We start from the raw sequence: 26,058 nt of genomic DNA, 5'->3' as shown, positions 1-26,058 counted from the left end.
AAACTGATTTATGTGAGTTTTTTATATTCAGAAAGATCAGCGAGCTTTATAGCCAGCTTCTAAGAGTGCTACAGCACAGCCAAGAGCACGTCACCACCAGTAAAATCACCAAGTGACAACTCAAACATCACTTGGTCCAGCTACTTGGAGGGAGCATAATTATGTTTTAGACTGTTACAGGATGGGTATTAACATCCTTCACCAATTCTTGGCAATCCGTGAGGAAACACGGGGAGCTAGATCCATCCACACTAAGGCCCTGTGTATCCACTTGAGATGTTTATTCCTCCAAAACACCCTTCTGCAGCTTTTCCACCCCTGAAGTTCAGAAGGACTATCATTGAGAGAAAATACAAATTGTAGAAAGGCTGAGGTGGGAAAGTTCCTAACACCTTATTTCTTGACAGTAATTTCCCTTGGATACAGCTCCTACAAGGCAGAGATAATATAGATCACTGCCAAATCCCATTTCCAAAACAGGCTGCCAGAACTTCCCAAGACAACTGTAGGGTCTAAAGTTCAGCCATCCCCTTTCTCTCTGTGCAGTCCTCTGACGGGGATTTAAGCATCCATTATGGGTACAAAACCTGCTTGCACATTTCTAGAATAAGAACCAACCTGAAACTTGATGAAAGAGAATCAGTTCAAACATCACTTTTTTTTTTTTTCTTGTAAAAGCATTTGAGATGCATAAAAATGATTTACCCTTTGTTCTGTTCAGCAGACCTAACGCTGACCTAACACTAGGTTTGAGAACTGTTGCTACAATTTCAAAGCAGCTGTAGATAGAGCTGGAAGATTGTCTGATCAAGATAAAGCTCCTATTGCTGTGCAAAAGAGCCGAGTGCTCATAAAAGACGACCTCTGCTCCATTTTAACAAAAAAATGTACTATAGCCAAAACTGGAAATCTTTCACAAATCTTTCCCCCTCCATATCTCTTTCACCATTCAATGTCAATTAAATAGAATTCTTCTAGCATTTCCAGTTTCTTGGTTCCAAGTAACAATAATTATTATGCTTAAAATATATTTTTGCATAAATTACAGAAGACAGTAAATCAATGTGCTAAAAGTAGCCTTTTGCTTATTTAACATGCATTTACACTTTAAATCTTGCCCTTTATAAAAGTTGTCCTCACTTGATGTATAGCCAGATTTTCATTTTTGTGTCCTGCTTTACATCTGTTTTGCCTCCACACTGCTAATTAATACGGAAATAACTTAAAGATGGTCAGTGACAATTTTGACACTACTGAAAAATCAAGGCTTTGTTACGGAATCAAGCTATAGTTATGAATACATAAGATAAATAATAGCCAGGTATGCAGACACTGGAATGTTATACCCCAGTCTGAGAGGATTCCTAACTCTCAGCTTTCACAGGGGTCATCAGGAACGAGAGTAAGAAAGGAGACGTGTCCATGAAAAGTGCAGTGAAGAGGAGACATCCTCACTGGCAGCCTTAAGATTTCAGTATTTACCTCTGGAAGTCAGAGCCCATGTCTGTAAATGACGGCTGAATGCTGAGGAAGCACTGAGGTGGCACCACGCTGAAGAGCATCACCCACAGACTAAGCCCCTGCCCACCTGCAGCCTTCCCACCACAGAAGGATGCTACGCCAGTCCCAGCACCCGGATTCCCTCCCGCTGCTCCAAGACTGCAGAACTGTGGCTTTTCTGCCGAGTTTGAGCTTCAGACTGTTCACAATTATGTCCCTAATAAGTGTAAATGTAGACATTAAACCTGAGTAGGCTGTGGCAAGTGAAAGACGGCAGAACTGCTGTACCGACTCGGTTTGCTTTGTTTGCAAATAAATCATTGTAACAGGTTAGAAACACGTTTAGTAATAACTAATCTCCTAATGGGACTTTTTGATAGAGCTCCGTGACCGTGAGCACCTCCTTGAAGGACACGATCTGACACGCACTGAAGTTAACACGGGCTTGTCTTTACTCCAGCGTAAGAAAGTCCAGGTGGCAGATGACTGCCAGGATCTGCAATTTATTTTATTTATGCAACCCGCAGCATAATCACACAATCATTAAACTGTCAGTCTAGAGACAAGCCAAAAATGATGCAAGCTCTGTTATTTAGATAATGTACATTAAACCAAAGAGCTAGCCATCGATGTGGAACTGAAAATTTGGAATTCCCAGAAACAGCACAGATCATTTGGCTTTCATCTGGGAACCTGCTTTCCAAATTTGTGCCAAACTTTCTTCTATATGCAGCTTATTTTCAGTCCAGCAGTACAGAATGCTAAAGAACCGCATGTAACTTCTGACAAAACTCAAACGCGCTTTGTGTACTTTTTATTTACTAAAGTCAGGGCTGCCCAGGTAGGACAAAAAAAATGCCAAACCAAGCACCAGATCCAAAATTAGCATTTTATTCAGAACGTTGGGGTCAGAGGTGTATCATTCATATTCTGGTACACAATACAGAGGCAAAGCTGTTCTCAGAAGTCTCTCCAGTTTGAAAGCTCCTTCCCCCTTCCCTCCCCGCCCCCAAAACATACCGTATATTTACTCGTGCCACCAGTATCAGGCGAACTCCCCTCCCCCCCCTTTTTTGGTACAAATTATGTAAAACTTTTGTGCTAAGAACTTTTCTCCCTCCCCAAACAAAAAAAAAAAATAATAAAAATAAAAATAAAAAAAATATTGAGTACTCTAACTACAGTTCAACAATTGAATCAATGTCACTTGTTTGCAACCTGTTTTGTAAATACTTTATCCATAACGAAAGATATAAACATGCAAAAACCTGAATCCATAGTCCAAATAATACATACACGTGTTCTGAAGTTTCTGCACTTCTCCACAGACTATGCCAATAAAACATTATGTACACATACCATTTTTTTACAGTGAAGTGGGAAAAAAATACTAGAAATTAAAAAAAAAGAAAAAAGTGTACATGAATTAAGACCAAAATGTGTCTAACATTCTAGCATAAGAAAAAAAAAAAATCAATTCTGCTACAAACTGGTGATATGAAAACTCCCTTTATTTGCAACCAGCTGCATAAGTTTTAGAATTTTAGTGAAAAAAATCCCCTAACATCTAAAACTAGAAGTAATGTACATTGTTCCACCTCATGGTCTTCTCTCCCAGATAATAAAATTGTTCCATGAGGATTTTTTTGTTTATTTTTTTTAATCTCCTTATTTTAATAAAAGCAATGCGATGTAACAAAAGCATGTTGAAGCATATTGTGTTTCACCTTACTCCTCCCCACCCCAACATATTTTGTCTCTTTAATGCATCATTTCATAAATCAGTACCATTAAAGCCTTAAACATAAAACTAATTCCGATCTGAAAAAGGTACAAAAAGGCACATAAAATCCCAGTGCTTCTGTACTGTAAAATTCAAGTGTAACTGAGCTCAATATTTTTTTCCAAACAGCATTGGATCACTGATATTCCACGGAGCCCAAATTGGTTTGCAGCCTAAGCCAAAGCCTTCAGCAAGCACTTGTGCTAGTAGACTACAAAGTTAAAGCCTAGCTTCTGTATGCTTTTGGGGAATATCAGTTGAAATGTTTGTACTTGTCCAAAAACAAAGTTCACTTTGAAGTTCAGTCATCACCTCCACCGTACATATCAGCAAGTTTCTTGAAACGTGGGCCCCAGTCATTTAAGTAGTCATAGTCTTGCTCACCACCGCTACTTGAGGAGTTAAGAGAGCTCAAGGATCCAGCAGTGGAGCCACTTCCTTCATAGTCAAAGACTAAGAGGGAGTCATATGGTGGGGCTGTGGGGTCGTTGTCGGCTGCTTTAAGTCCCTGCAAGAAGGAGAGGGAGAAATAAAGTTCTGTATCTGAGAGAGACAAAACATAACTGGAATATTGCAGTGCTGTTATCTATCAATGACCACTTGAGAAAACCAAGTTCTTGTTCTTCTGCAGTCCAATTCAAAACAGGATTCATGTTTTTGTAACTCCAGCAAGAACTTATTTCAATTCCTTTTAGAACGACCAGGTTTCCGCATTACAGCACTGGACATTCTGAATGTAGCTGCAAATACAGCTCGAACAAAACCTTAAGAGAACATCACAGCACTAGGACTGATGCTAATAAATACATAGTTTCAGAGCTCCACAGCTCACAACCTGCAGCATGAGCAATATGGGACTGGTTAAACAGGCAGATGGGGAAGGAGAAATAGGCATGTTTGCAGAGATTCACTTTAACAGCCATCTCACATGGCCAATCACATACGCACTGGCATTGCTGGCCTGCAGTCCATCTGCATGTGCCAAAAGCTTTATTTATTTAGTTCCGTAAAATTCATGTACCTCTACAGGCTGCTGTCAGAAAAAGATATGATGTTGGCTTAAGCCTTATGTGCTTTGCCATAACCACCCATAAGAATTCCACCTGCTCTTCAAAAAATACACACACACAGAATGACAGCAAAGCTAAATACAAGATTATAACCATTTTTGTTTCCTCATTTCAAAGTATTCAAGTTACCAACAGATGAATATTGGGTCTTCAGTAATTTTAAATTTCTACTCTCTAGAGCTGAAAAACCCAAACTAAAACTACCACAAATTGAACAAGAAGAAAGTAGGGAAAGAACCACATTTCTTCCAGAGAAAAGTCTTGACCCTCCCTGTTTTCTTGCACAGGTCCAAATCTAAACAGTAAGTTTAATTTTAGAATATGATTGCTCTGAGCTTATTCTGGGAAGATTTACAAGCTGAATATAAAAGGCTGAAGCCTGAAGTTAAAAAAGCCCTCTTGTGTCTTGGATTTTTCAACCTCGCGGTTTCTTCCACGGGATTAGCAAAGCCTTTTCAAGATCTTCCACTTTGAATAGGTTCTACTCTGGCAGCCACTGACAAGGGATAATACATCTTCCAGAATTCTATAAGGCTGAGCTGAAGATTTTAAATTGCTCACTGTTAATTTTAGCCAGTGCTATTTTGCTGGGTTTAGTTTTATTTTTTAATGTTTATTTATTTAAAGAATGGCTTTTTTATACTCTCAATTGCTTGAAGGATTGAGTGTACCTCCTTCGAATTATTTAGCATAATCTGTTTTTAGAAAAGTATGTTTTACTCTCAATTGTGTTTAGTCTAAATGAGACATAATGGAAACAGATGTTGATTTTTCTTCTAGAAATACATATATAGCTAAACCCATTAATTAAAGCATATGGGAATGATAAGGTAGAAAGAATCCTGGTTCTTTATTGCCTAAAATCATTCAGAACTGTGTAAAATGTACCTAAAATAATTTTGCAAATCAGTGGTGGAAAGGCCCAGTATATTTATCAAACAAATGAAGTCTAATCAAGAACACATTTTTTACTTTTAAGTCCATGATCGTTTCATGTAGTACAACAACATCAAGCAGGTTATTAATAGCCTGCATTAGAAGCGCAATTTTGAATTATCTGATAAGAGTAATTCGTGATGCTTGTTATCTTTCCCTTTGGAGTTTTCCATCCTGATGGCCGTAATAAGGACAAAAGATTTGAGATTCAGAAAAGGCAATAGCAAATGTTGGAAGACGTCCCTTATCCAGCTCCAAAGCTGGAAATAGTTCTAAGGCTTTTCTCTCAATTTATGCTGCTGAAGCAGAAATGCAACTTTACTTCTTAGGCCTTATAGTATTTACATCTTCCCTTAAGCCTGCTTGGAGTGACAGACACCCATGCTTTTCAAACACAGGTGACAGGGAAGGAGAATAAATACCACTCGAGCTTAAGGAGTGCTGAGGTATGAATCCCAGGTATCAGAGTGTAAAAGTCATTTAGAAAGCCAGCTTGGAGAAGAAATGCTATTTCCCTGCAGTTCAGCCTAGTAACAGCCAGCCAACCATGGGGTACCAATTTATTAAAAATCAGCGAACAAAACATTTTCCTACATCACAGCAAAAATTCTGATACCAATCAGCCATCCATGGCAAGGTGGCAGGCAGCCTCTTTCCATCTTTTTTTCTAAAGGGAAAGTTGGACATTTTTTTTGCAATTTGCTGCTGGTATCATGACAGCATTTAAAAAGAAAACTGGTTTTAAGCTACTGACTTACAAGATAGCATCTCACTAACAAATTCGTTGTTTCAAAGGTTGTGCTTATTGTGTAATCCATTTCATTCAGAGAACGTAGCTATGGGCCATGTCATGGAGGTGTTGAATCAACTGCATAGCCCAAGTTACACTGACATTTGCCCCTATCTTCTGGTTAAAAATTCCTCAGATTCATTGTATAATGACGGAACCTAGCCTCTAACTCTTCAAATGATAATCACGTTTTTTTGCCATATTCATATGGCAAGTTACATAGGAAAATGACAAAGAAATGCTACAATTTTTTCACTTTCCCTCTGTTAAGCATATTCTCCGGACCTACCCAGTGCACTGCTCCACTTTGCTGTTGGGTTCTACAGCATGTCTGCAGCCGGAGTTACTGATTGTAAGCCTTGGCAGTGAAACTGGCTCCTGAAACTCCCTTTGGTTTCAGTACTTCCCTTTTTTTTGCTTATTATGTCATCCCTTTCAGTGGGTGGTACCACAACCTGCTGTATTGGCCCAACGGACAAGGCAACAAACAGCTGTCAAGAACTGCTTCTACTGATTTTGCGGCCATGGCCTTGTCAACTGCTTCTGAAGAGATCTCTCCGTTTTCCCCAGCTGTGTTCAAGAATCTCAAGAGGAGCAGAGTTGTTATAGTTACTTGGTTTACAGTTTCTTGATCTGAACACTCACAAGTTTTTACTAGACAGAGAAGCTTACTCAACAACAGAATAGCTGGGGCACGCACCTGAGACCAGGTGATCCTGCTGGGCGATAATGAACAAAGTCACATTTCCTTGCATTTGCCCAATGCATGACAAGCACCCACAGAAGAGCCACAGCACTACAAAGGTCTGCTTGAGACCTAGGACAGACTGAGTGGGCATCTCACGTTTTTCCTCTTCCTTTTTTTATATATGTCATGGCAACTTTCGCTAAGGAGGAGATAAGGGGCAGAAGAGGAGAAACTACAGTGCCTTGACGGAGCAACAATGGTAACCTGAAGTTATACCTTCCTTAGCATGTGTGGCATTCTCATTCTGTCTCAAATCAAGGGAAAGCAAAACCCCCAAAATCTTGAACTAACATGAAACATCAAAAAAATCTAAGGCATGAATTTTCATTAATCCTACTACTTAATCAGATTCAGCAAACTTTTGATGAGAAAGAAAGGAAGAACAAAGCCCTACAGGGAAATATAAAAAATTGTCTAAATCTGGAACCTTTTTTTAACTTGACAAGAAAAAACAGAAAACATCGAGGGACCCCATGCTGCTTGGAGGTGCACTGTATCAACAACTATTTACGAAGAATGAACTGAGGGTCTCCCATGTCCTCATGGGATGAGACCTTTAGTTTGTAATTTAAATTTAGTTTACCTCAGGCTATGTCCTCTATTGATTAGAAATATATTCTGAGCCACAAACTTTCCACCACAATATAATTTGTTTAAAATTCCTAGGGACAGCATAGGTGGTTCTTGAAAACAGGATTAACAAAGCTACTTCAAACAGGCCTAATTTATACTGTCCCACAAATCCTGACTATTCTAAGTGTTAATTATGCTCCACACTCTGCAGGTTATGTTTTAAAAGGCTTAAAATGGAAAACAAGGTCTACAGAGGATTCTTAATAACACATGACTTATTTCACTGACTTGTTTGTACACTAGACTGGAAGAAAAGGATGTTTTTTTCTTCCCCCCTTAAATTAGAGATTCTTCTATCCATTGAAAGAGACAAAACAAAAAAGTCCCTGAGGTCATTTAGCTTATGCCTGCAAAACACATTTTGATTATAAGGCACCTCTGGAACCTTCTTATTTTAGAAAGTTCATAGCTCTGTAGGTGTTATCTTAACTTTGTAAGCGTTATAAAAATACTTGAAATTTCTATCATACTTGCAACTTGTTTTTCAACTGAGAAGTCATTAGAACACTACAAAATACTCCTACTTATGTATGTCTCGTTGAGTTTAGTTGATTTAATACAACGGATGGCAGCTAGAAAATAATTTTTTTTCACTGAATTTCACTGAATTTTTAGAGTACCAAAGTATAATATACTGCCAAAAGGAAAGAAACAGAATGACCCACTAGGTCTTTTTCACTTTTTGTTTCTATGGCTCTGTAATAAAAGTAAAAAGAAAAAAACACCCCATGCTTGCCTAGTGATGGCAGCCAAATCCTCCGATATCTGAAACCAATGACCTACAGTTCTTTTTTGTCAAAAGTTGGAGCAATTCAGAGGCTAATCTGAACAAAGCTGGCTCTGTGCATGAGGTGCTGGTGAGCATTCAACAAACTAAATTAATCCCCGTGCATGGGCCAGCATCCCAAAGGATCACGCTGATCAGCATCTCTGGGATAGGGCCAAGGCCTCCAAAAGACCAGAATGACCTCCAGAAGCGCTGCGTCTTTTCAAACCAATGGGCTAATGCGGACTTTGCTACCGAGGTACTGACAAGTCAAAGGCAGCCTCTCCCTGCTCAGCTGGAGACTGGGCTAGTTTTGCAGGTGGCTTGTGTTAGGGCTGCCCAAGGGAAAAGTTACAGTATGACTTGTAATTATACAGTAAAAGAAAGTTCTTCACCTAACGATGTTGAAGCTGGATGGAAGACAGACATGAACTTTGCCCTTTCTTATCTTGCTATGTTGTTTTCACAGCTCAGCATATCTTCTGTATGAACTGCCCCAAAAAGTGTCTGGTACAGGTTTTACCCAAGATATTTCTTCCATTTTCTCCAAGTAGAACTGAGAGGATCTCACCAATTTGTTTGGGTACAATCTTGCCAGCACTGCAGGTGGAATTCTCTGAAGAGAGTCTGAAAACCTGTGCAGCCTGAATATTTATGCTCTAGATGCTGATTATTTGGAAATTTAACTGTAATAGTGGGGATTAGTGTGAAAGACTGATATTTTTTTCCCTCCCAACACACTGTTTATAATCACATTTGCCATGGGAAATTTTAACATAAAACACAAATTAAGATGAAACAGTTTTGGAGAAATAAAATCTCCATTTTGCTCAGACTTCTGACAAAACAGACAGAGCATGGACAACTTTTGAGTGGCTACTGTCTGCTAAAGAGAGGGTTAGGTGGAATGCCCCATAGTAAATGATACACTGCTGTGAAATCCTAAAGAAATACCTTATGAAAAAAAGAAGCTAAATATATAATGCTTGAAACATAGAAACTTTAATAATTCCTTTCAATCAGAGGATATAATTAATTCTGAGCTAACTTGCAGACAAGAAAATTGCCATGTTTTCTTTAATTTCATATATATTTCCAAGGTTAATTTATTTTAGAGTCAATAACACTACTGACATTATTTTACTGTGTAAGAATAGCTAGGAGAAGCTTTCTTTTGGCGGATGGCAAGGGGAAGCATAAAGGGAGGTGTATCTAACACAATAGACAGCAGTAAGAAGAATGACTCTATGCTCATCTGTACTGTGATATAAACATATTGGGTTAAATCATGACAGCATGTACTGTTTCTACACACTGATGGTATAATCTTCAAGAGTGATAACCTACTGAAAAATAGTATTGCAAGAGCAGCTAGCTAAGTAATTTAGAAATTGTAGGATGCTGGACAAACTCTGGCCCCTTTCTGGCTTTCCAGGAGAATCAAACTCATTCCTTGCCTTGGCTTTGTAAGACAGCTTAATAGCTACTTTGAGGACAAGAAAAATCAGGGTATTGAGGATTACGGGCTCTTTCTGACGGCCTGCCAGGTGGATAGTGTCTGGTCACAGCTATGTGAGAACAGGATGGGAAACTAATTAGAAGATAACATGGAAGCACAAGGAAGTTCTTGTGTGCATGCTGCCCTGGCCAACACCGTGGACCTTTTGTTGTCCTACCTCTCCACTATTTTCCAGAAGCTGATTATAACTGTAATATTTAGAAGTGCCTTTCTAATACAGCTCTTCCCCAAATCTGAAGTCTCTTAAAATTCAAAGTCTTATGAGAATATTTGTATGTTTCCTGCTAGTCAGCTCCCTGTAGGTTTTTTTACAATCGTATTGCTGTTTACCTTAAAAGGAACAAACTCAATTTTCCACCGCTTGCTAACACAAAAGACCTCACTATATTAGCCTGACATTTCTTTAAAGCAAACAAGAATAAACACATTTGCAAAACCAGTTCTGCAATACTCGTCAAGCTCTAGTTGCCAAGGAAGATATGAGAAAATTAGAGAAAGGAATTAACTATTACTATTCAACTACAGAATATAGCTTATTTTTAAGTGGTATATTTAGATTAGTATTTGTTTTCCTATAATCAGCAAGCACAGGAAAACTATCATAAGTACCACAAACCCAATGATTTGAGACTGACCAGTGACAGAAATATCGAAACAAATATTTGTAGGAGCATTTCTTTCAAAACTGTGAGTAATGTGGTATAGTCTGAATCTTACTTACATTTATCTTCATTAGATTGAAGAATCAAAGATAATGCAAAGACTTTTAAAGCTCTATGACAAGACAAGTATTAAAAGCACTTACATAACATTTAATTTAGCTGCCCTGCTCACTAATCGCATTTGATGGAATTCTTTTGGTCTTATTGAAGGTACTGAATTTCCACTATTATCTGGACTCAAAGGGTAATATATGAGGAAAATGAAAACGAACTTCTTTCTATTATTAAATTACTGTGAATTTATAAATGAATTTAGGCTAAACTATAATTTTGTTAGACTATTTATTACTTGGAACCCATAGAATAATCCTGCTTGGAGATACTGTGGTTGCAGCTGATAACGCATTATGAATGTAATTAATACAAATGTACAGAAGTTAATTGATAAATCTTCCCTTTCTGTTTGAATGAATTAATTAAATTTGTCTGCACTTTAAAAGAACATATTTACTTCTATCTAGCAAGACAATTTTAATTGTCTAAGTAAGTTTTAAAAAGTTATTATGTTCAAACATAACAGCTACTCCTGCAGAGTACAATAAACAAAATATAAAAGCTTATCAGATCTTGGGAGGAAACTCCTTTTTGCTTCTTTACCTCATTAATGAAGTCCCCAATGTCCCCAGGATGAGGAGCAGCTGATCTGACTGGATACTGAGGTTCTGCATGGATTGGCCTTTCATCAAGACGTCTGATTCCAACAGGTTTGATGGCATCTGGTTCCACAGTGTCAGGCTGCTGGAGCTGGCTCAAGTCATAATCCTGCAAAATATGAAACAAGGACAGTACGTTAGGAGAATTTCAAACAATCTCTGTCGGGGGAAACAGGAGGAGGAAAAAAGGGAAAATGCAAAGTATCGTTTCAACAGAAGTTCTATTTTCAGGATTGTAACGCTTACTGAGAATAAGTCAGTAACATTGTTATTTGCGTATCAACAGGATGTTATTTGATTTATACTCCCTGAACCTACAGTTTTGATTCTATTCCACCAGATTCGTAGAGCTTCTCATAAGTTTTCCATTGAGAAGCAAGGATTTGAGTAGTACTATTAAGAGACTAAACACTTTGCCTAGTAATGATGATTTACTGCATAGAGCAAAGATGCCAAATCCAACTCTTATTTTTCTAAGCAAATAAATGCCAGACATTCTCCTTCTGAAAAAAAGGCAAGCGCACTGCTCTGCAGTGTTTTATAATACCTTCAAAGAATGAATTTAAGATTCCTTTCTGATTTCATGTGGCTTCCATAATATGAAAGCCAAAGGGGGAAAAATGTCATAAGAAGTACAAAGCTCCTCAGATTTGGTCTTAATTCTAAGCACTTTCTAGAGATTACTTGTGGATCTGTTCATTAAGTACTTGATGCCGCAGTTTCCAACTCTGGCAGACTGATGCAGCTCGCATAACACTATGAATTCCAATAAGCAGTACGTATGTATATAAAAATTTTAATTAGATGAATTTTTATGCATTTAAGATAGATATGCCTGAATACTATTTGCACAGTGTGATGCATTTCAGCATTGTCATTTACTGTTGTCATGTCTAGAAGGTAGATGCCTTTGCACAAGGCACTGATAAAAATGCAGAACAAAGAACTGGGCTTAAAGGCTTAAACCAAAGCCACTCGTGAACTACCAGTAGACTGGGGCTGATGCCAACTCTCAGTATGCCAGATACCCTGCCCCACAAAGAATCCAAGCAGTTGAGGAACATCCTAAATAACCTCCTTTATCATCAGTCTCTATTTTTCAATGGTGTTGTTCTGGTAAAAATCTTATTTATAATCTCAATTTGCTGGAAGCTGGCTGTGTAGACAATTTTCACTGGTTCCTAACTGGCTCCTAAAGGAAGGATGCGAGCATTTACTTCTGCTGTCACCTCACAGGATGTAGGTCCTTTTTGAGAGTATTACTTACTGTGATTCTAAAAACAGAATTTTCAACAGGAGAAGAGGTCTGTTGACAGCAGGAAGGTAGTTTGTTGGGAGAATTGTAACCAACTATCAAATCCACTACACCTTCTCAGGTCCTCAGCTGACTGCACACAAATATATAGTCAAAAAAGGTGGAACAGTTCCACTGAGATCTGAGAATGCAGTTTCATATGCTTTAATTAGATTACAAGTTCCTTGGGGCACAGATGTAACTTCTACCCTTCGGTTCTTCATGTACCAAACAGAATAATAAGTGATCTCCATGAAGTGGTATGAATAGGAGAAAAGTAAACAGAAGAAAACTTTTTATCCTTTCCCTTTTTATTACGTAAAATAAATCAAAATAGTTCAGAGACATGCTATCAGAAAATCTTATTAAACAGAGAAGAATGTACTTTTTAGAATTTATAAATATGTAACACAAGAGGGCTTTTCATACCCACCCAAAAGATAAAGGTGGAAAACCAACAGGGAGAAATGAAAAATACTACTTTTTTTTTTGTATTAAGCATTTCATTATGGAGGAATTCAAACAGGTATGATTAAATAACAATATATTAAAAGCAGGAGAGCCTCTCTGGCCATTTCAGTTTTATAAAGACAATACATTTTTTCCACCCCCTCGCACATGCATACACTTGTTTCTGATTAGTGGTCATACAGAAATGCAATATGAATCAAGCCAGTCAGTCTAGTATTGTCACACCTAAGGCCATCCTCTTGAGTGTACATGTAGTTTGAGACATCCCCAGGCTCTATAGCTAAAAAGACAGCCAAGATTGCCATCCACAAGGCACCAGCAGTGCAGAATGTGTCCTTACGTGGACTCCCACTTTGGGTTTGGTTTGTTTTCTTTTCTAGGGTAATTTATGACACTGCCATCCAGTCTTCTATCAGAGGAAATTTATTTTGCAGGTCTATTAGTGTCTGGACATCCACTGTGCTTATTATTACCACAAACTCTCAAATCTCTCATATCATTAAAATGAATACTAACTGTCAGGTATGGCAAAGTCATCCACTCTCTCCCCAAGCTGGCTTAGTGCTGTGCAAGCACAGCATCATGCAATGACTCCAGCTGTTTCAAAATTCTGTCTAAAGCCAACTCTACTCAATTATTGCAAAGCAAAAGAAGGAAAAATGTTTTGAAGAGCCAGGGCGTAAGCTGTTTAGGGCTGCTGAAATTCCATCTCTTCACTCAATGCTGCATTCACAGCTAGAAAAATGGGAAAACTTTACGCTTATTACTTAAAGCTCCTGAACAGACTTTAAGGTTCGTCTCAAGCAGTTTGTTAAGATTGTTAGGTGCAGATGGGATGGCTAAATGGAAAACTGTGGCACATCAGAGAGAGAACAAGACATGCTGGGGTAGGTTGGCACAGCCAGCTTGGAACAACATTCTGGGTCATTATTTTTACTCTTAATTTCAGGACCACAAGTCAACTACGTTGTATTTTTGCTCCGTTTTTTTTTTTTTCCCATGTAACCTGTTCATAATTACAATCTGCTGAGGCACAAGATTAGGCCCTCCATTGGAAACGTAGTTGAGCAAAGGCTGTGAATGTCTAATTCATATGGCTGCCAATTTTTGTCAAAGGTATTTATTATTTATGTTGTTTGGCTCTAACTCCAGCAAGTTCAGAACAAATACTTCTTTCCCTTCCTTCAGTTTGGATTTAAGCAAATCCAAACAAAATCAATCCAAATCCAAACTCAAACAGAGGGTTTGAGTTTTTCTCCTCAAAATTCCAGGCAAGGTTAGATTGTTGATGGAAGGGAAAATTTAGTATTAGTTCTTCTGTATTTGGAGGTCGCTAAAAGATATTTGCTCCCATTTTGCATCTAGCAAAACCCCAGGCCTTTAGAAACCAGAAATTTAGACTCATCTGATTGTCCATGTCTACAGTCAACAGGGAAATAGAAACCTCCCATTCTATGACAGGAATTTAAGTGAAGCAAGCTGAATGATCCCCTGTCTTTCCCCTGGTTCATAAAAGGATCTGATATTAGTGGATGAGACCATACAGCTAGGTAACTGGTGATTAAAGTGGTGACAACCTTAATGCTTTATGAATATACCTCTGGTTAGCATCTCTGGCATCACTATTTGCTATTGCTGAAAAAAAGACCCTTGATATCTGCTTTGATGCAGAACAAGTTCTGGTTTTGATTTGCTTTTGTTTTAAGACAGAAAATAAAGTCACGATGTACTAAAAAGCCATTTTATCACAAGTTGCATCTTGTGAAATTAAACAAGCCCAAGGAAAAACCCGCAGAACCCCACCAACCCCCTCTCCTCCAAACACTGACCTGATTAGCTATTGGCTTAGTTCTTCAGCTTTAAGCAAAGACTTACACCATTCCTAGCTCACACCTCACATTCCTGAAATGTGAGATCCTAGTGAGACGGTGCTAAATGCCAAAATCAGCTAGCCAAGCCCTAAAAATTAACCACCTTACCAGATGTGTAGGCAGAAGGGTCTGAAACCCCCCAAAACACTTCTTAAAGAACATCTACGCAGCAGCTGGAAGCACAGTTCAAATATCTCAACTTGAATAGAAGAGATGTCAAGAATAGAAGAAAAGGCCATTTTACATTCCCCAATAATCACTGATTTACAAAGAAACAAGATAATGCAGCCTTCAAAATCTCTTCCCTTAAACAACTTCCTCTCATGCAAGGCAGCTATTCATTTCACAGCACTTGAGTAATAATCCCTCATAGAGCAGTCATCAACTCTGGCAGTAGGAGAGATTTTTGAAGAGGTGATAGGCCAGGAAATAAGAGTTTCTCAGAAGCTTCTAGTTTTGTAAAGTTAAGTTGTTTTTTTTTCTCCTGGATTAGCTATTCTGGTTGTGTTTGCATTTTAGAAGATTTACTTAAGTTCTTGGCAAAAACTTAAGGAAGTAAAACTTTTTACAGCAACTGGACCTGCTTTATATGAACGCATATTGGAACATTATAAAGCAGAACTACAAACAACAGAATCAAACCACAACTTACTAAAACTATAAATAGCTATGCATAGTCAGGATTGACTTTTTTCCAGATAGGAAAACTCTGAAAATATTGGAATATATTACACATAAATTGGGCTTTCCACTACTAACAAGTTTCTCTAACACTAATAGTGATACATCCTAACACATGCAGCCTGACTGACATATTCATTAATGATTTAGGAATCTCGCATTTCTGTTATCTCAGGGCTCTTAGTATATTTCCTGGCCATTCATTAGACAGTTTTATACACTTTTAGGGATGTCCTGTTTTTTTACCTTGTACAGAACTAAAGCTTTGGCTATGCCTGAACACAGGCCTAGACATATGACTAATATAATAAAGGCACTACACCTGTTTCTCATTTTCAAAGGATCCAGCCTTTGCAAAGAAATATGAAAGTTCAGATCTATCCCCATGAAAGAAATAATCAATTAGTCACCATAACACTTAATTTGACAATGAAGCTGTAAGTGTCATTCACTGAACAAAATCAACTGCAGTGGTCTAAGTGCACGTAAAGCAACATTGGCAGAAGTTTGCATTTCGCCCACCCCTTCTACAGGATGATGCCCTAGTGTAAATCCAATTTTGTTGTTGGTGTAAGAGAACAGAGCAAACTATGACTTGAAGTACCTATGGATAAAACACGTCCTGCTTTGCCTTTGTGTTCGAATGACAATTACTTTCCCAATAGAGAAATGGGATGGGGAAGCAAGGCAAGAAATATTTTACACAGCTCAATGTTCCCATCTGGCCAGGTCTTTTAAAAACAAAGAAAAAGTAAGCGCTATATCTTACCATTTAACCCCCAAATCCACTAAACATCACCCTAAAAAACTATTGAGAAATTTTCACATAAAATATTGCCAGAATTTGGCAAAAGACTCCAACCAGCCCTAAATCTTACATTTGGTGAAATAATGGGACTCCAAAGAAAGCAAAGCACAGAAGCCTGACTAGATGTTGGCTACAGGTGTGTGTGTGGGGGGGACAGTTAAAATGCCTGTGCTAACAGTTGCTCTTTATTTGGCACTCACTTTTTGATTACTTTCTGCCATACTGTTTTCCCCATTAGTTTTTATTACAGATGCATCTGGAGCATTACAAGTTAGTAATTTTTAAGATAAGCAAGAAGCTAGCTTATCTTCTTTAGTAATAAAAAAAGGTGAGAGGTAAACTCCAGCTGCAGAAAAACCACAGTAACAGCCATAGGTTCTAGATAGGATAAAATAAAACACAAAACAATTTTGTAATCGAATTATGGAAACATTACTTTTTGTATGATGAGATAAAGATTCACCAAGGAATGACAGTTATTCCTCCACAGGAGCACTGCATGAGTCACTCATTCAAAAAAAAATGAAGTTAATGTCTTAGTAAGTAAACACAATCCCCAAAATAACTACCTTGTAATTGTAGTATTTTATATTCCTAGGGATATCTTAGCAACAGTTATTTCATTCATTATCATTAAAAATTCTAAACATAAAATAGGTTCCAATCTTAATGCAATGCAAAATAAAGGTTAGAAAGTGAGAGTAAATAACCTGAATAACACTCAGATAGGGTGGTGAAAATAAACTATAATGAAATGGATTTATAAAGTTCGTTTTTATCAATGACACAAAAGTGCTGGAACAAAGCTACCCTTTCTATAAAGGAGCAATTTCTGTTTAGAATTTAGATCGTATAACATAAAAATAAACCATTATGTTTTTATTTTTAATTCTATTATCACCTTTAAAATAAATGCTACTATTTTGTTTCTCTATATAAACTTGTAATAAGACATGACAAAAAGCAAGCTACTGACTAATGGTTGAATACACTGGTAAGAAAAGGTGATGTAAGAAGGAACAAGCAGAATCCTTACAAAGAATAATACTTTGAATAACAGTAAAATCATTGCGTTAGAAACTCTCATGCTGAAGAGATCTGAGGGCAAGATTAAAATACAGGTTCAAACCAGCTGATCTGCAATAATTTCAAAGCATACCACCCACTTGCTTGGGCAACTTGCTTCAACTGGACCACCTGCATGAGCAAGTACTACTAAAATTCAGAAAACACTACGGAAATGGGCTCAAAGGAGAAGAGAAGATCATCTTCTGCAATGAGATGTATACAAAAGCAATTAAATGGAAAAAATGTATCACAGTTTTCAGGTTGACATATGCTTCACATATCGCAGTCAAGCACCCACTGCCTCGATGTAAATCACATGAATGGCCTGAGATACGCGATGAAAACGAATTAGTGATGCTTTCGGGTTGTGATCTGCTACACGCGTGAACTATGCTGCAGACGTGCTAAATGCTTTAACACTCAGCCAACACGAGGCTTTGGTATTTAGAAGTGACAATAGTGTTACAAGTTGAGAGCACATTGTGTCAGGGGAGAACGTATGTCATTTGTATCTCACACCTCCCGTTTGCTAAACAACTACAAACTCTAGATCACACGGGCCATTAATAATCAAGACGGTCTCTACCAGCTTCATAATTTGAACATAAACTAGGCACATCTATTTCAGAATATAGCAAACCGTAGCGTGTGTCATGTCGTGTGTCCCCCCAGTTGCTGGGTTAAACATTCAGATGGAATTAAAAAAAAAAATCAAAACCAAACCAAATCAAATAATCCCACAACACTTCCCCCGCCCCACCAAACCAGTAACCAAACCAGTATCACTGACTTCTGTGGTGGAATGCTGCTGACTCAAACGGCCCAGCTCCTGTAAGTCAGGTGGCCAAATTGTTAAAACGAAAAAATATTAAACAAAATCCTGAGAAGAACCGCAGACTTTCTATCTGGAATACCTCTGCCCCCTCTCCTTCCTCCCTTGTCCCCAGCTTCTGCTAGTACAGTGATCTTTGCTGATACCAGGAAAAAAATGTTTCTGCCTGAGATGACAGGAGTGCTGTAGAGCTTTCACAGCCAGTTTTTCAGCCCCAATTTCCAAGAAACAGAAGTTTAGGTGAAAAAAGTCCAGAACATTTCCAACAACGCTCTTCAGTGGGGAGCAGGATTACTTCAGTTACGACCCACAGCTCAAGAGCTCTTTCTGGCTTAGGGAATTAAAAGCATTTTTCTCAACTGCTGTGGAGATCACACGACCCTGTGTACATCATGCCAGGCTAGAGGAAGACTATGAATCATTCAAGAACCTCAATTTATTTTACAAGCGTTCAGTCTGTCAGAGTGAACAAAGCAGGCCAAGATGGCCTCAGATGGGATTAACAGGAGACCTTCACAATGGAATAAACTGCTCCTTTATGACAGACTTCACATCATAATTCCTTGGAAATGCTAGCACAGGAGACAAAAAAAAAAAAACCAAAAAAACCCCACCAAACAGGAACTCCACCTTGTTGTTGACAGTTGCTATGACTCAGAGGAACCAGCAGGAATTTTGAACTCATCAAATTTGTTGCAGGAGATGTTACTCTGATAGCATGTACAAAGAGTTTGAAAGGAACATGCCGAGCATGCTTTAGGAGTTTCTGGGTCTGCCATGACAGCTAAGAAACCCAATTGCATAGCTTCCAAATAAATAAATAAACCCTCTTGAATAAGTAAATTACTCCAAGAGCAAAAGCACGAGTCTAAAGCAGTTTGGTTCAGGATGGAAAGAGTCCTAAGTTCTATCACTCATCTTCAAGTCCTACCAGCCATATCTTCAAGCCACCTAAACATCTGGGATAAGCAAGAAAAATATGAGGCCACACAGGGTAAATCTTCCAAGTATTTACCAAAAGAAGCAAGTGATTTTAAAAGGGTGTAAGTAATTTTCTTGCTACAAATAGAAGTAATTTTAAAAGCTACAGATTACAACAATATCTGAAGCTTTAAAAATACTGTTTTCACTGAGATTCATGTGAAGCTTTGAGCATTCCCTTCTATTTTGCTGCATAAGATGCACCCTGGGTTGGATGGTTCTGAGTCTCCTTGTCCACTGTCTTCTACCGAAGCTGCTTATTCAATCAATCCTGATAGTTTTGGGGAGAGTGCACCATAGAAAGTTAATATTGATGTAGAGCATTTTCTTCTGTCATTTGCTGATGACTTGTAGATGCAAGGTCGACATGAAATATTTTTTCTTGATTTTAATAGAACAGTGGCAGTTTTACCCTATGAGGGCTCAATCTGAAAATAGATTTTTGATGGCAGTCTCATGCTTTTTTAGAACACTTCATTGACACTTTAATGCTTACTTTAACTTTGACAAATATGCAAAGATCTTTATGGCAAATGCCCTTTGCACAATGTCCTGCACACAGGTTTGCTTGTACAGTATTTTGCTAAGCCACGGTTTGCAAAAATGAGATTACTACTTGTAGGGAACTTGTCAGGACATTTCAAAAGCTTATCATTCCAAGTCCTTAAATCTCACATAAAATGCATGCAAAACCAAATAAAACCTGACCAAATAAAATCCCTCTTTCCCCTGGGCACAGGAGGGGAGGGGGACAAGGAGGGAACCAAGAACAAATGAACCTAAGAACTATTATCATCTAATTAAGCACAGGTAGAAATTAGATTTTACAAAACGTCAAACCAAAATAAAGTAAAACAATCTCCCTAAAAAGCAAGACAGAACTTATTTCCATCATCCATTGCCCATTCAGCCATTCTGGACAGGAACAAATTCCTAACTTTGGAGCTGTGGGAGAACATACCCCCTTCTCTCTTACACAGTGGTCTAAAACTCTTGCAACAGAAGTTGTTATAAAAGCTTCCTACACTTTGTATGAGCTTTTATTTTCTGTTCCTGCAGTGTTTACTACGTTTGGAGTGTATAAAGACCTTTTAGACCCTCTGATACTATAGTCTACCGCTCAATGGATCAAGAAAGGGACCAGTATACCTGAACTATGCGGCTAGCAGCCAAAATAATTCATTTGCAACCATGGCCTTAAAATTTGTCTTTAGAAAGCAAGCAGGGATTTTGTGGCTAAAAATCATTCAATTTTCTATAAAGGCCTTAAATCTCTATGTGTCTAGGTGCTTCCTCTGCTCACTGTGAGAGGAAATGAACCTAATTTCAAATTTCTTACCACTTTACTGCTACTCCACCCATTGACGATTTTTCCTTTCGTTGCCTCCACTGGGCGACTCACTGCTGGTGAAAGGCTGCATTAATAGATGGTTTACATCCTGCTCATCTCTACGGCATTCACACATTGTCACCTCCTGCCACGCTACCCTGACTATACCTCTCTCAAAGACAGCACTTTCACTGGAGAGAAGCACACCACAAGATCTTATGAGGAGGGGCTGAGGGAGCTGGGGTTGTTGAACCTGGAGAAAAGGAGGCTGAGGGAAGACCTGATGGCTCTCTACAACTACCTGAAAGGAGGCTGTAACGAGGTGGGGGTCAGTCTCTTCTCCCAAACAAGCAACAGGACAAGAGGAAATGCCCTCAAGTTGCACCAGGGGAGGTTTAGATTGGAAGTTAGGAAAAAATTCTACACCAAAAGGGTTATCAAGCATTGGAACAGGCTGCCCAGGGAAGTAGTGGAATCATCATCCCTGGAGGTATTTAAAAGAGAGGTAGACATGGTGCTGAGGGACACGGGTTTTGTCAGTGGTAGGTTGATGAAACTTTCAGATTCGATGATCTGAAAGGTCCCTTCCAAGCAATTTATAATTCTAAGATGGACAAAGGAGAGACTTCAGCACCATTTCTTCTCTCATCATACGCTGTTAAAACAATGCTTAAAAGTTCTGATTTGCAGCCAACCTCTCCCAACACTACTCTAGCATCATCCGTGACTTCCCAATGAACTGTATATACTCTGAGAACCTTACTGACTCTGTCCTGAGGGCTGTGTGGTCAAAAATTAAAAACCAAAATCACATGAATATTGCTAACGGATCCTCCAGAGAATTGTTGGTGAACAAGAGCTGGGAATATGTGAACTGGAAAATTCATTCTCACAGGACTCAGTTTTCTTGATGTTTTTTAAGCTTGTAACTCTTCTGTGCAATAACAGATGTACAAGCTACATGCAATTTCTTGTACTCAAACTATCTGTGTACAAACAATTGGAATACATACAGACTCAAAGGCCTGTCTTCAGTCTATTTAGTAACGTAAGCAATTTTCTGAAACTGCATAAGCTGACATTTCCTTTGCAAATTGCTTAAAAAGGAAGTTATGCAGAAAAGCCAGGAAGTAGGAACAGAACTTGGGGAAATGCAGGAAGCATGGAAATTACTAAGGGGAACACAAATTTCAGACAAACAAATGAGTAGAAGGAAGCTATAAACGTCTGTACCAGTGAAGGGAGACACTTTTCAGGTAAATCAAGTTCCAAACGACCATCACTGGGGATGTATGGAAGAATTACACTTAATTTTTCAAGGCTTTTTACTGGAAAATTTCTTAGACTCCATTATACGCACTGTTCCATTTGTAATTATTACACTTACTTCTACCACTAATAATGTGCATAAATCTACTGTTTGCCATGTTCATAAAGCACTTAATAAACCTCATCTGAAGGAAGGAAATCACACTGCTTGGAAATTCACTAACTTGGAGAGAGAGGGAAAAAGAAGCTATTCTTAGCATATATACACCTCACTCCTAATCCTCTGACATATCAGCAGTGGTTCAACCAGAGGTGACATGAGAGTAAATGCATATGGCACCTGCCTGGTAAGGTATCTGAATAAACACAGATGTGCTTTGACAGCTACTTGAAACATAAATACTTTCCAAGCTGAAATCCCAGTAGTGGCTGATCTGTCAATAGCCAACATTACTGTACATCTAGAGAGGCGTTCACCCACCACTAAAATGGTCATATTTGGAATAGGCTATATTAGGCACTCTGCACTGGTGATTCTGTACAACAGGATCTCAGACAAGTAGTGAAGAATGTTTACAGACTGCAATGAAAGTGGATGTTAATTTTCATTTGAATATAACAGCCTTAGATGCAATATGGTCAGAATGCTGTGAATGTAAGTGGACAAGACACTGGTTTTACATCTCATCCAAAAGGCAAGCAATTGCTATCTCTGGAACTGCAAAAAATAACATGAGAAAGCAAAGGTGTATTTCAGGTTTTTAAAACATTACTTACCGCCTTCAATATTTAATGCAAAAATTAGCTACCTATCATAATGTGTCAATGGAAACAAGATAGATAAGAGTACAGAATGAAATACATAACTATATGTAAAAACCTTTAACCATTCCTCACCTGATCTTCTTCTCCACCACCTTCTTCATCGTATTTCAGAATGTTGTCCCTCACATCATCTTCTGGATCAATCAAGAGCTGCTTTGCCTGACGCTCTTTATCACGGCGTTTCATCCATACCACGAACATTAAAACTAAAACTACATGGCAAAAAGGGAAGACACAAAATCACACCCTAATTCTGATGCACATCCACGGAAAATTATACAAATTTAATAACAAGACTTAAGAAAAGAAAAAAAAATAAAAAGCCAAGGCAGTTGGCTTTGACTGTTCTGGATGATGGCATTTTTTTTTTAAATAAAAAATGTTATAGAAGGCAGCTTAAGCAAGAGATGTTTACACTCAGGCTACTATAGGCAATTTGATTTGGAAATCAATCACATTTTCAAGGTCATAAGTCACAAATCCATTCCACATCTGCAAAATAAACTTGTCATGAAAAGAAATAAGAAAGACCAAGCTTCATAAAACACTGGATTCAGAAGGGAATCTCGCCAGTAGTGGCAAGAATTCTAAAAAATTGTATTATTTATATTTTTTTCTGCTATGTCCCAGGAATATATATTTATTTATATAGTTGAAGTAATTCTGATATTTGAATATCACCAAGCTTAGGCTGATTTGGCATATGGCTCAGCAGTCCATGAGAACAGACCATGTTGTTGCTAATGTTTAGATTTATGTTTAGAAGCAAGAGGAGTCAAGGTTAAGCAAAACGCAGTAGCATTTAGGGCTATATATTTTTAAACTTTAATCTCAACAAATTCAAGTTATACTGTTAAACAGTTTGTTTACAAGCTAAAGCTGTTACAGAAAACCGAATGAGGAACAAAACAGAATAAATGTGATAAAACAAATCTCTAATACAATAGGCATGTTTCCAATTACAACCATCCTCACGGAAAGAAATTCCAAAGTATCTAGAATCATAGAACAGTTTGGGTTGAAGGGACCTTAAAGATCATCCAGTTCCAACCCCCTGCCATGGGCAGGGACCCCTCCCACTAGAGCAGTTGCTCAAAGCCCCATCCAGCCTGGTCTCCAACACTTCCAGGGATGGGGCATCCACAAGGCTCTGGGAAACCTGTTCCAGTGCCTCACCACCCTCACAGTAAAGAATTTCTTCCTAATATCTAATCTAAATCTACCCTCTTGTAGTTTAAAACTTACTCCTCATCCTGTCACTACATTCCCTGATAAAGAGCCCCTCCCCATCTCTCCTGTAGGCCCCCTTCAGGTACTGGAAGGGGCTATAAGGTCTCCCTGGAGCCTTTTCTTCAGGCTGAACAACACCAGGTCTCTCAGCCTGTTTTGGCAGAATGTCAATATATGAAGACTATCTTAAGAGATTTGATAGTTTCAATAAGGTTCTGTTAATTCAATACCTAACATTTTAAGATTATCTTGTATCAGGAAAGTAATTGTACTGCACTGTACAGCCACAGGCTTAACCAGCCTCAAATACTTTTAAAATTTTATATTTTTTGAAACATTTCTCCTTTCCATCATTTTGTATGTTCTGCACTGGTGTAGAGTATACACTGAACAGGTTAATCTCTTCCTTGTGTTTCACTGCAACCAGAAATCAGTTAACCATAATGTGTAGGAGAGCTAACATCTAATTTACTATACTGGACAGACACTTAGTCATGATGTTTAGTCATTTCCCTTATTGAATGTAGTTGACACAAAACCAAAATACAAGCACAGCTTTAGGTAGTGCTTAAACACAAACATCTCTGTTCTTGCATGGCTGCCTGCTTGTCAGGCCTTATATGAAAGGCTGTGATGTATTACTTTCCAAAATCATCAAATAGCCTACTTGGATTAATCTGAAGCACAACAGTAGTAACACCAGAGCATTCCTTAAAGGCACTGTTACCCACTGTGGGCGGCATCAAATCACATGGTACCAGCAGCACAAGAGAGACTAGATGTCTGGGGGATAATCACATCTTCAACCTGGTCACTCACTGATGTATCACAACAAGTGCCCATGGGCACAGATAGAAAATCTCTTTCAGAAACTCACTGTGGGGCTTGACTACTAGGCAAGTGCTAGTTATGATCTATCTCACAGACTCCTAATCCTTTACCATCACAAAGTTTTCGTACTTGTCCAGGACAGTAAACTAAGCAGCAACAATTCCTGGACTTTAATCACTCCTCCGCCTTTGTCAAGGTACATGGAACTAAAACATAAGATGGCACTTACAAAACAAGAATAGAAGAGTTAGGATTAAGAGATGTATCTACTCACTGAGCAAGATGATGATACAAAGCAGAATTGCAATGATAGCACCAGTGCCCAGCCCCGCACCAACAATCCGGTCAACGTCAGTGCAGTCTCCGTTTATGTCACATTGGCAAACTTTCACTTTCAGCACAGAAGTGCTAGATGCATGTGGATTTCCAGAATCCGTAATTACTATGGGCACATCATAGATACCAGCCTCCAGGAACCTGATCCTTAAAGACAGCTGTGCGTGATCGCCTATGTATGAAAATAAGACACTTTTAAACAAATAATGTACTCAAACCAGGACAGGGTTTAAAACAGTATTAGCAAAAATGGTTCATCTTTGAGCTCTGTGTTAATTTACTGTTCAACCCACTACATGACACTCAGGATAACAGGCTTCTTTCTTACTGTGAACATCTTTTCTTTATTAACATTTCTTGTGCTTTGGAGAACTTACGCTGAAGTGGTTTCCTATTCATATTAACCAAATTCATGTATGTTGCGAAGTAACACCAAAGTAAAATACAGAAAAGCATATGCAATAGTTGCTTTAAAATTATTTAAGTTTTCTATAAAATTAATTACCACTAATTCGAACAATGGTCCAATTCCTCTTAATACTGGCAGGTGTGTCAGGCAGCTCAAAGGCAAACGGGCCTGCATTTGGATCTATGTCAGGGTCCACAGCAGTGATGTTAATAGCGTTAGGCTGTAGCGTTTCACAGGTCGTGGCTTCTTTCGGGTTCACTTGGGGGGCATTATCATTGATGTCCAGCAGGTATATCTGAAGTGTGCCAGTTCCGCTCATCGGGGGAATTCCTTAAAGAAAAGAAAATGGTATTGAGGCCGTTTCCAGTTGGAAAGTTACTTAAATGAAGCTATATCAACACTTTTCTACTACCATATACATATGTTCACTTCAGTTTTGGTATTCTGTCTTTACCAAGCCAATCTAACACTGTCACTGCTCCTGGTAACACACAAATTCTTCTGTAGTCTGTCCTCAGAAAAAACTGCCCTACTCAGCAGAATTCAGCAAATAACCGCAGATCCACACATCAGGGACTCAACCACATTACTGACCAGACAGCTAGTTCCTCTCCAGAGACAGTCCACAGCAAATGCTTCAAAGAAAATGGTAAACAATTCGGATAGCTTATCCTCTGGAGAAATGATTTTTGTAACTTTTAA

The 26,058-nt window shown here is 38.4% G+C and overlaps 1 protein-coding gene across 3 annotated transcripts in view; it reads right to left on the bottom strand.

Annotated features, from left to right (window-relative positions):
- Window positions 1-2,376: 2,376 nt before the first annotated feature.
- CDH2 (cadherin 2) overlaps window positions 2,377-26,058 on the bottom strand; it is a 122,627-nt gene continuing 98,945 nt past the window's right edge. For all 3 annotated transcript variants that reach the window (XM_074146727.1, XM_074146725.1, XM_074146728.1), the window contains 5 exons: window positions 25,453-25,686; window positions 24,886-25,119; window positions 22,623-22,762; window positions 11,065-11,229; window positions 2,377-3,791 (listed from right to left, as the gene is read on the bottom strand). In XM_074146727.1, coding sequence (XP_074002828.1) covers window positions 3,585-3,791; window positions 11,065-11,229; window positions 22,623-22,762; window positions 24,886-25,119; window positions 25,453-25,686 — 980 coding nt within the window. In that variant the 3' untranslated portion in view covers window positions 2,377-3,584. The remainder of the gene's footprint in view (window positions 3,792-11,064; window positions 11,230-22,622; window positions 22,763-24,885; window positions 25,120-25,452; window positions 25,687-26,058) is intronic.

Source organism: Numenius arquata, chromosome 4 (genome assembly GCF_964106895.1).
Source record: "Numenius arquata chromosome 4, bNumArq3.hap1.1, whole genome shotgun sequence".
Classification (NCBI taxonomy): Eukaryota; Metazoa; Chordata; class Aves; order Charadriiformes; family Scolopacidae; genus Numenius; species Numenius arquata.
This window is presented reverse-complemented; position numbering and strand designations above follow the sequence as displayed.